The 10689-nt window shown below is 30.5% G+C and overlaps 6 protein-coding genes across 6 annotated transcripts; 1 reads left to right on the forward strand and 5 right to left on the reverse strand.

Moving 5' to 3' along the window:
* Nucleotides 1-448: 448 nt before the first annotated feature.
* Nucleotides 449-3205, reverse strand: BX663DRAFT_488376 (BRO1-like domain-containing protein; the record flags this gene model as incomplete). The annotated part of the gene is made up of 8 exons (XM_051524809.1): nt 449-574; nt 672-1318; nt 1380-1615; nt 1697-2469; nt 2560-2690; nt 2744-2795; nt 2904-2949; nt 3015-3205. 8 exons carry the CDS (start codon nt 3203-3205, stop codon nt 449-451), a joined length of 2202 nt encoding a protein of 733 aa, XP_051380436.1.
* Nucleotides 3206-3410: 205 nt separating this feature from the next.
* On the reverse strand, nt 3411-4636 carry BX663DRAFT_157394 (high mobility group box domain-containing protein). Its single transcript, XM_051521626.1, has 2 exons — nt 4217-4636; nt 3411-4111 (listed from the first exon to the last, which is right to left on the reverse strand). Exons 1-2 carry the CDS (start codon nt 4538-4540, stop codon nt 3530-3532), a joined length of 906 nt encoding a protein of 301 aa, XP_051380437.1. The 5' UTR covers nt 4541-4636; the 3' UTR covers nt 3411-3529.
* BX663DRAFT_517673 (uncharacterized protein) lies at nt 4316-5161 on the reverse strand. The gene has a single exon (XM_051528749.1). It carries the CDS (start codon nt 4928-4930, stop codon nt 4733-4735), a length of 198 nt encoding a protein of 65 aa, XP_051380438.1. The 5' UTR covers nt 4931-5161; the 3' UTR covers nt 4316-4732.
* Nucleotides 5162-6410: 1249 nt separating this feature from the next.
* On the forward strand, nt 6411-7699 carry BX663DRAFT_517678 (Fms-interacting protein-domain-containing protein). Its single transcript, XM_051528750.1, has 5 exons — nt 6411-6575; nt 6655-6881; nt 6937-7074; nt 7142-7256; nt 7322-7699. Exons 1-5 carry the CDS (start codon nt 6474-6476, stop codon nt 7514-7516), a joined length of 777 nt encoding a protein of 258 aa, XP_051380439.1. The 5' UTR covers nt 6411-6473; the 3' UTR covers nt 7517-7699.
* Nucleotides 7700-7850: 151 nt separating this feature from the next.
* Nucleotides 7851-10279, reverse strand: BX663DRAFT_439295 (WD40-repeat-containing domain protein; the record flags this gene model as incomplete). Its single annotated transcript, XM_051523327.1, has 4 exons — nt 7851-9462; nt 9522-9814; nt 9878-10016; nt 10086-10279. 4 exons carry the CDS (start codon nt 10277-10279, stop codon nt 7851-7853), a joined length of 2238 nt encoding a protein of 745 aa, XP_051380440.1.
* Nucleotides 10280-10360: 81 nt separating this feature from the next.
* Nucleotides 10361-10651, reverse strand: BX663DRAFT_439478 (uncharacterized protein; the record flags this gene model as incomplete). The annotated part of the gene is made up of 1 exon (XM_051523335.1): nt 10361-10651. A coding segment is annotated over one exon (291 nt), but the record flags the coding sequence as incomplete, so codon positions are not given.
* Nucleotides 10652-10689: the final 38 nt, after the last annotated feature.

The following is a 10689-nucleotide window of genomic DNA, read 5'->3' on the forward strand; positions in this document are numbered from 1 at the left end:
GAGGCACATCTACTGATCACTATTTTAATTTTGTAAAGAGAGTTTTGGATCAACTGGACAAGCATGAACGGTTCAAGGATTACTATCTTGTGATGGATAATGTACCAGTCTATAAAAATAATGATATAAGAAAACTTATTAAAGGTCGTGGATATGGCTGCGTTTATCTACCATCATATTCCCCTAAAATTAACCCCATTGAACAATTTTGGTCTGTTTATAAAAGTAAACTTAAACGAGAAGTATTGCTGGAAGAAGAAATACTCACATTAAGAATCAGAGATGCTTGTAATCAAATTCTTTTCTCAGACCTTGCAGGGTTTTGTAGATATTCTACGCAAAGGTTTGATGATTATTTAAACCGACGTCCATTATAATAAAGGTTTTTATTTTATACGCTAATTTTTTTTTAGATAACTTTCTTTAAAGGGAAATCACTTTATTTATTTCATAATAACATAGGTGCATGATTTGTATTTCCTACAATGTCAATTGCTTCTAATCTTCTTGACAGTTCAAATGAGACACATTCATTTCTAAACTGCGAAAGTATATCGATATAATGAGAATAAAACTAAAAAAAAAAAATAAAAAAAAAAATAAAAAAAATAAGGGGGAGGGAGTCTGGTTAGTATAAATTTAATTAAATGTAGATTTTATCAAGTTTTTACTTTTATTCCTTCTACTAAATTGGTTCTTATTTCTTTGAAACGAGTAAAGGCTGATTCTAAATTCACAATGGCTTTTTCACGTTTTTTCAATACATTGTTATTTTCTTTGATAAATGAAAATTGATTTAATAATCCAATCATTGTATTTATTATGTCTGCTTGATGATCTGTATTAACTTGAATTTTTGTTTGAAAAGGTTGATATGCCTGTGAATGTTTATCAAACTCAGTCGAAAATTGTTCTGGTTCTAGTTTTACAAGAAATGATCCATTTGTAAGCTCGTTTGCCTTTGTCAGCAAGGCTTGTGAAATATCATCTTGTTTAGCATATTCTACCATTTCGTTTTGTAGATTTTTGCGCTCTTGAAAAGTCTTTTCTAGTAATTGTAGTTTATCTCGTAAATGAGTTAATAATATCTTCATAGTTGTATAGTCATCATCATATTCTTCATTTGGTTTTATATTTGGTAGATGCTGGATAATTTCTGACTCAGGTTTGGATAGCATTGATATTGCTTTCCCCCAATTATTAATTTTGGCTTGGACAATATGATCTGCTTTTTGAGCTGCTTGAACAGTATCATAATATTTTGAACCAAGAGTAAGTAAGTTTTGTGATAATGTTTGCGAACTTGGACGGCTCCATACTAATGGAAAAAAAAATTTTTTTTTTAAATCAAATAATAATAAAGTTGGTTCTTTACTTACATTTTCCATACTGTTTACTAAGAGTTACATTATATTCATTCTCTTTTTCAAGAGCATTAAAACCTTCATTTATTAAATCAATTGCCTTTAATGACATCTTTTGAACGTTTTGTAGCATGTCCTGAAGCGATTGCATACCACCTTCATGCTGGACTTCTTCTGCATAATTTCTTAATGTTTCAGGTAATGTATCAATGCTATCTAAAGCATATGGTAAATTATGGTCTTCTAAAAATCTATCAATAAATGAGTTAGTTTGTACTTCATTCGTCTAAAAGGAGAGAAAAAAAAAAGAACGGATATACTCAATGTATTACTTTTGATAAATAGCATCAAGTTCATGAATCTTTTTTCCAATTTCTACTTTTACAATATAATCTTTTTTATCAGAATAAATACTAGCAGCTTGATGTACTGCAAAAGGTACTAAATTTTCAAATAATGGTCTTCTTATAAAGCAGTCATCATTGGGTCGATCTGGTAAAGTTAACCAATAACTAGAATCTGATATAAAACTAGGTATAATTGGCTTCACCATATCTGAGCGTAAAATAGGCGCTAATTGATTTGACTCAGGAACGGTTTCCATGTACACAATATCATTATCTTTTTCAGCTCGAAGTAAATCTTGCTGAATAGCTTGATCTAAAGTTGTTATTTGATCTAAAAAACTTTTGTGTAATAAAAGAGAATCTTGTGATTTAATATTTGCTAGGAAGGACTCTGCTATGTGCAGTCGAGCTATCTCTTCACCATAACGACCAGATGAAATCGCTTCATTTGCTTTTTGATAATGAGCGACTGCTTTGAAATATTTAGATTTGGTGTCTGCATATACTTTCCAAGTAGTGGGTATATTACTAGATATATTAAAGAGAAAGGTATTATATAGATCAGAAACTTTCATCGCAAGTCGAGCCACTGTTCCATGCTTCATATGCTCCATGATAGCTTTTTTCCAAACACATTCATGTGCTTGAGCCATCATGAGCGCAATAAATGCGTCTATCATATCAAAATCTTGGTGTGATTTTGCTTGAAAATCAGACAATAAATCTGATTTTACAAAACTTAAACATCCAGCAGCATTCTACATAAATAAATGTATTAAAAAAAAAGGGCATTGATTTCTCTCTCTCTTTTTTTTTTTCTTTTTTTTAAAAAAAAGTTACTATATTACCTGAAATAAATGACATGATTTGCGTGTTCCTTCTGTTGAAATCCAACTTTGTAAACATCCCAATTCACTATATACACCAGCAATTCTGAATAAAACGCAAGCTTTTTCATAATTCAAATTGGTCATGATTTCTATCAAATGAAAATATTAATATCTGATTGACCACGTGTTAAATAATTTGTACCTGGTTTATCTTGAGGTTGGAAAATCGAAAACCATCCTATATTTAAATTTATCTTCGACAATAAAGAAATGAAATTATTAACTAAAATTTAATTCGAAAAAAAAAAAAAAAAAAAAAAAAAAAAACCTCCTCTTCCCTCCTCCCCCACATTTTACTTTACATGTGCTGGGAATCGAGATCCTAGAAATGTTAGTTGATTGTAATAGCTGCGAGAAAAAATAATAATAAATATTTTGTGAGAAATATTAAAAGAAAAGTTGATTCTAATTACATTGATAAATCTTCTAAAGCAAATGGAGCATCAAATGGCTGAAACAATGAACGATTTCGTAAAGAATCTAGTATTTTGCAATCTTCTTCGTACTTTTTTGCATCCTCTGCATACATGATTGAAATATATTCCAGTAAAGTGGGAGTCCATTGTAATCTGCAAGTGTTTTTAAGAGGAATGCTTAAAAGCATTGAGTAAGAAGACGAATTCATTCCTTTTTCTCGAACAAAAGTAAAATTGAATACAGTTCAATAATATATTTATATATATAAGCAAGAAAAGGTATATGTATACCCTATTTTGTGTTTCAAGTTCCTTATTAGTTATTCCATAAGCTAAGAAAGCGTCTCACAATAAAGGAAATTGTAAGACGAAAATAATTATGCATTTGTTTACCAATGCTACAAAATATACGGTTTTATTTCTGGGTTTAAAGGTTATGATGACAAATAATAATGTTCATTCACTATAGAAGTAAAATACTTCTTTTCTCCTCGGATAATTTTGTAGTCGTGTTATTTTGTTTTTTCTTCTGCTTGAGATGCATTATAATGATTAGCCATGTAGATTTCCATTTCATGAGCATATCTAGCTTTATCGCACTCAGCTTTGTGTTTCCAAGGTAGCTGTTCGTCAGGTGACATAGCATGCCAAGCTCTAGAAATAGACTTACTGATTGGGCCCACAGTTGAACCTGGAAACTCAAGTGACATTTGTGGATAAACTGAAGTCAGAAAATATAAATAAGCAGACATGGGATGTTTTGGAGCTAGTGGATGTTTATCTCTCTTCTTTTTACGTCCTCGTGGATCTCTTTGACGACCATCTGACAGAGTATGCTGCTTTCTTCTTTTCTTCCTTTTTCGTGAATTATTTTCAGTCATTGATGATAGTGTGTTGTATTCTGGATAATAATAGTGATTTAGATTTACTATAGTAGCTTTACTAGGCTCTGGTGATGACTTACCTATTTCAATGTATTTTTTAGCTTCTGATATTTCAGCTTTTGATCTTCGAGTATACATGAAGTTAGGATATTTTCTTAAATGTTCTTCTTTTAATAATAACGCTTTTTCAATATAAAACTGATGTTTATCCTATATATACGTATATATAAGTATATATGAATATACATATACGAATATACATATACGAATATACATATACGAATATGCATATACGTAGTTTGAATATATATTTACATCAGGTAAAGATCTCCATTGATCTCCTACTTTTTTACTAATTTCAGCAACTGATATTTTTGAAGATTCTTTCAATAATTTACAACGCATATCTTTGTTAAATAATAAATAAGCATTAGGTGGTTTTTTCAGCCTTTTTGCTTGTGTGAATAAAGAATAATTATCATTAAGATGAGCTTTAAGAAAAGAAGACGGACTTATATTATTATCAGCTGAATCATCATCACTAACATGATCAACAATAACGGTAGAAGAGTATTGACATTGCTTTATTGCTTGAAAAGAAGCAAATTTGGAAAATGGTTTATTTGTAGTTTTACCCATGGCTTCTTCAAGTTCCTCTTTTAATGCCTCTCGAATTGCTTCAGGTGAAACGATATGTTTAGGAATTTGATAGTCATCATCTGATTGATGTGTTGTCTTTATTACCTCCAGCGTTTGCTCATTTTCTCCTTTAATAATAATAGCGCTCTATTACAAACGCATTAATATTCTATATGTATTCTTATTATAGAATCATGTATATACTCGTGAAACATTCTTTTCCCATTGTTGCTGAAGAGCATTTGTTCGTAAAAGATCAGTAGTGGTAGAGTTCGTTATTATAGAAGGTAATAAAGGATGGGTAGTTGTGGGAGGATATTTAGATGTATTCAATACTACAACAGCCTTTAAAAAATTAAAATTAAAATAAATAAATCGAAACACATACATAAATTTTAATTTTTTTTTGTACCTTCCTTTGGTCACCTGCTGTATTTAAGTTCTGTTGGAAATCAAAAGGCATGTCGCTAATGTTGAAATTAGAATGAGCATTATTTAATTTAAATGAATGAAATAGATTTTGTTCAGACATATTATATAAAAATAAATAAATAAATAAAGGGAATAAAAGAAAACATGTAAAAAATGTACAATGTTATTTATCACATTTTTTTTTTTTTTTTTAAAAAAAAAATGGGGTAAAGATAGAGAAATGTGCTGCATTTTCAAAAAAAAAAAAAAAATCTGTATTTGGTTTTGTTTTACTACACTATCTTTATTAGCCAAGTTAACTTTAGTTATTCATATATACAACGCCTTTTGACAAGACTTCTAAGCATTACGACAAGAACCAGTATCTTTTACAAAGACTTTATTATATTCTTTGTTTTGCTATGAACAATTTACCTATCAGTCTTCATATATCCTTTAGCAAAAACAACCCTTTATTTTATGGTCTTGGATAACAAATACAAAGTTAATCATTCGGATCACTGTGAGTTCAATTCAATGGTAAATTATTAGTTGGCTTTATCCAAACTTAGTATTATTTTAACCAATTTATATTGCTCTACAAAAAAAAAAAAAAAAAAAAAAAAAAAAAAAAAAAAAAAAACTATTTCCTTCATGAAAATCAGCTTTAAAATGTTTATCAATTACTATAATCTCAGTCTATAAAAGCCTGATACGATCTTTGATATTATTTCTGGAAAGATTGTTTATAGAATATGATGAAGACTTACAAGGCTACTTGATTGATTTATATGATAAAGAAAAATATCTTTTTTTTTCTTTTTTTTTTCAAATTACCACTAATACAAACAGGCTGAATATAAATATTAGACTTGATACTGTGATTGCATATAGCAGAAATAAAGGGCTAGCTAAAGGGTGGATCTTTATCAATCTTATGACTGATGAGACAAGTATCTCTCTAATGCTTTATTTATAGGGCTCTTTATTGATTCTTGATATGAAATAAGCTGAATGAATCGTTTGTAGATACTTGACGTCAAATAATTATTTAAGCTGTGTGTTAAATTAAAAAAGTTACACACATTCTTGATCATAGAGAATCTGTGCTAGCATTCACTTTCAAATCCTGTTGGCCAAATTAGATATAATATCCTACCCTCTTCTACTATATCAAACTTTATAATCTCTTGAACGTTGCTAGTAGATAAACAAACAAATAATTAGATATCATAGCTAGAGATAGTGTCTGTTATCGAAACTAGAGTCCTTGCATAATTATGCATGACTACATGAGAAGCCTTAGATGTTATATACTTTATGAATATAAAAATTAATATTTGTACCGGTATATAACAATAGCAGCAGCGGTGGCTTGTGCTCATCAAATTAACTAACGTTATGAAATTGAAAAAAGCGCGGTTTAATTTACCTTATTTTATTTTTTATTTTTCTCTTTTTTTTTTTTTTCAGCGTCTAGTAAACAAAGCAATATACTTTCAATAAATTAAAAATAGCAGCAATGACTTTATTAAATTCTCAAATCGCGACATTACAAGAAACAGATGCAGCAGCAAGACAACTTGAATCTATATTAGTGACTCAATTTAACAAAAAAATAAATGTAATTCCTTTTCCCCTTTTTTTTTTCTTTTTTGTTTTGTTTCGTTGTTTGAAGAATTAAAATGAAGACAAAAATATAGGAAACCTTGGAAGAAGAAGAAGCATTTGATTTAGATTATGACTTGATTGGTGAAAACTTTGCAAAACTTAAAGATATTCAAGTTAATGCATATAACGCAGTTAGCGATAGTAAACAAGCAACAGTTGAAGCCAAAAATTATATGAATGAAAAGCAAGCAGAACTTCATGATGTCATGTTTGAAAAGAGACACATTCTAGAAGAAATTGTTAAATGTCGAGAATTTAGGTAAATTTTCCTTTTCATCGAATCAAGTAATTTTATATTTATACAATGTCTATAGATCGGTTTACCAAGATGTTGAACTTATACCACTTGATGAATTTAATGAAAAGGCAGGACCAGAATACCTCGAAAATTCAGATAATCCACACCAATTATTTATTAATAGATTGAAGTATGAGCTAGTTGTACGAACAGAGTAAGTTATATAAAATTATATATAAACCATACAGATAATTAATTATCAAATATATTCTGGGTGTTAGTTTGAAAGAAAAGGAAGAAGTGCTTAAAGCAAAAAGAACACAATTAGTTAAAGAAAATAGAAAAGCTCAAAAGATGGTAGATCAATTTGATAAATTATTAGATGATTTTGTACAGGTAAAAAGATAATATAATCATGTTTCAATAAGGGAGAAGATACTATCAAAATTAATATCCAATAGGCTGCAATTCCTTTGGAAGAAGCATTAGAGGCAGAGATGAAGAAACAAGAAGACGCTAATGTATCCGAAGCATTAGAGGTGGAGATGAAGAAACAAGATGACACAAATGTATCCGAAGTATTAACACCAGATACTGATTTAAATCATATCAACACAGCTGATGCAGTAAAAACCATAGATTTAGCAAATTCATAACTTTAAAAATATAAATATTTTTTTTCTTTTATTTGTAAATACATAATTCTACTGCGTATATTTAAAATAAAAAAAAAAGGAAAAAAAAAAGAAAAGAAAAGAATGGTAACGATTAAATTAAAGTAATTCTATAACACGAGGGAGAAAAAAAAAGATGTTTATACAAAAAAAGAAAAAAAAAAAGAGCTATTGTTCCATAGTAGTAATGGCTTCCTTGTTAGCGGCAATCGATTGTTGCTTAAGAAGATATTTTAGTGTATATTGATTTGAATCACATCTATACAAAATCGTTAGTTAGTATTTATTTTATTTTATTTTTTTCATTCAGAATCACTTACAATGTTGCAATATCGTCTCGAACGCGATTCACGCCTTTATATAATGCTCTGAACACTGGTTGAAATTGACCTCGATGGTCACGGAGGTATCTACCATGAGCTGTCATAGTATGTGTAACCCATAACAAATGGAACTCGATATGAGGACTTGTCTCCATATGCATACCAACAAATGTTAATAATTTATGAAGGTATTTTTCAGGCATGCTACGAGCAATTAGTTCAACTGAGTCAGGTGGGATACTTTCAAATACAGTATGTAATAATGGCTTTTCATTCAAACGGAATGCCATACAAAGTGCTTTTAGGTATTCTTTTTCTGCGAGAGTTTCGCGTACAGTTTCAGGTGTAATGTCAATCTCTAAATCAAATGGATCAAAGATAATATCTTCATCTAAAGAATAAATCATTATGCCGTCTGTTGTTGCTGCTGCCCATGAGCGTCCTGTAGGTGAGAATCGTACTGCTGTAGATTTTACTTCAGGTCTTGTACGTCGAACTGAAAGGTCACCTGTTCTTGTGCCAGGTAATGAGAAGTCTTGACGCTCCTCACGATCTGACCCTTCATCATCTAATTCTTCTAAACTTCCAAATTCTGTCATATACTTGGAATTTAACATTTCTTGTGTACCATCCAATGAGAGATTCTTTGAAATAACAAACTTTTTAATGAGGAATGTAGTTTCGACATCATAAATACAGATATATTTACTTGTACCAGAACCAATGATACTGGTACCATCAGCAGTATAGCAGATTGAATTAAAGCATTTACCAGAGGATGCGTTCTCAGCAGATGTACGATCATTTACCTTACGGCCGCCCATAATATCCTTACGACCATCAATAGTACTAATAATAGTCGCTTCTGAAATATCCCAGAAGGTAATTTGTCCATCCAAAGTTGCAGCTGCAATTTCTTTACCATCAGGCTTAAAAGCAACAGCCAAGACTTCAGTTTGATGCACTAAAGGTTCAACAGTCTTACTACGTCCAAAAACATCCCAAGTACGAGCTGAATGATCCCAACTACCACTTACAAGCATCATACCGGTAGGAGAGAAAGATAATGAACTAATAGGGCCTGTATGCCCAGCCAAGATATCAAGTAATTTACCTGTCTGAACACTCCATACATAAATTTCAAAGGTATCCATTGTACCAGCACATACTATTTCTCCACTGGGATCAACAGCAAGTGATGTAAATTGTACAGGATTAGGGCTTGTAAAGGTTCTGAAATTACGGTAACGAACTAAATCAAATGCACGCACTGTACCATCTAAACTAGCAGAAAATAAAACCTGACCATGTTTGGCAAATTCCACAGCTTTCACACTACTACTGTGATCGCTAAATGTAATAAAACAAAAGCCTGATGCTGTATTCCACACTTTTACTTTACCATCATCGCCACCTGTTGCCAATAATTGTCCATCTGTAGAATATGAGACTGAATTAATATCGAAATAATGGCCTTGTTGCTTAAGTACATATGTTTCTGATTGCCATTCCCAAACTAATAATTGTCCAAGAGCTGCGGAACCAAAAGCAAGCCATTCACCAGTTGCATTAATCGCAACAGAGTCAATTTTCTTCTGTGAAATACTATAATTGATTATATGTTAGTTGCTGTTATGATTATCGATTTATAATTAATTATATACCTTAAGGTATGAATAGTAGTGAAATGAGGGACTTCATAAATACCAAATAGACCATTTTCAAAACCTACAACTACTAAATTACTTTCTGCAAAGAATTGTGCTTCATTTACTCTAATAGTAGTTGTATTAAAGTAATTTTTTTTCTGAATTCTCCACTTCACTTTATCAACACGTACAATTTCATTTCCATTTTCATCAACTTCAACCATTTCAGTATCGGAATCTTCATGCATAGCAGCATAAGTTGAATTTTTCCATTGAAATAAAGATCCATCTCGACTAACTGAATAAACCTAAACAGCCAAATTAAGTTTTCTATACACAGGGAGTTTTTTTTTTTTTTGTAATTAACTTACATTTTTCATATCTGAAGAAAACCAAGCATTCACAATATAATCTCTATGACCAGTAAGTGCAGAGGAAACAAAATCATCAATAGTTCTATCAATTGTATAAATACGACATGTCATATCTTTTGATGATGTAATAAAGTATCTAAATATATACACGTATGTAAGCACTTAGCAACGTACTTTAAAAATATGTATTCCTTTTTTTTTTTACTTTGAATCAGGGCTCCAATTAATATTAGTCACGGTATCATGATGTCCAAGAGCTGTGTAAAATAAAACAAAAGGTGCAAATTCACGAGTATGACCAGGTGCTTTCCAAACATTGACTGTCTTCTCGTTTGTAATTGCTAGATATTTGCCATCTGGACTGAATTTGATTGCTCTTGCTCTGGCTTTAAAGTTCATGTGATGAAGAACAACTCGTCGATTTAGATTAATTAAAAACGCTCTACCATCTAATTATAAATTAATCGACTTTACTGAAGTTTAAACATGTTTAAAATTACCTTTATCAACAGTGATCAAAACTGCGCCATTGGGTGAAAGAGCCATGCGATCAATATTCTGACGCATTTCAAATGGCAAAGTATAAGAAGTGTTACTAATAAATGTAAATAAACAAAAATAAGCATAACTTCCGATGTGAAGATTACAAATTACATACTTGACAAGATCAAAGACTGATACACGATTACCAACAGGGCTTAAGATAGAGTTGCCATCGGGAGTAAAAATAACATTGCCACCAGTATAAACTGTACCTAAAAGATTTGAAAACTAAATATGTACAAAAAAAAGCCTAAGTTCAAGTTTTA

Source organism: Cokeromyces recurvatus (assembly GCF_025118155.1).
Source record: "Cokeromyces recurvatus strain NRRL 2243 chromosome Unknown BX663scaffold_23, whole genome shotgun sequence".
NCBI lineage: Eukaryota > Fungi > Mucoromycota > Mucoromycetes > Mucorales > Mucoraceae > Cokeromyces > Cokeromyces recurvatus.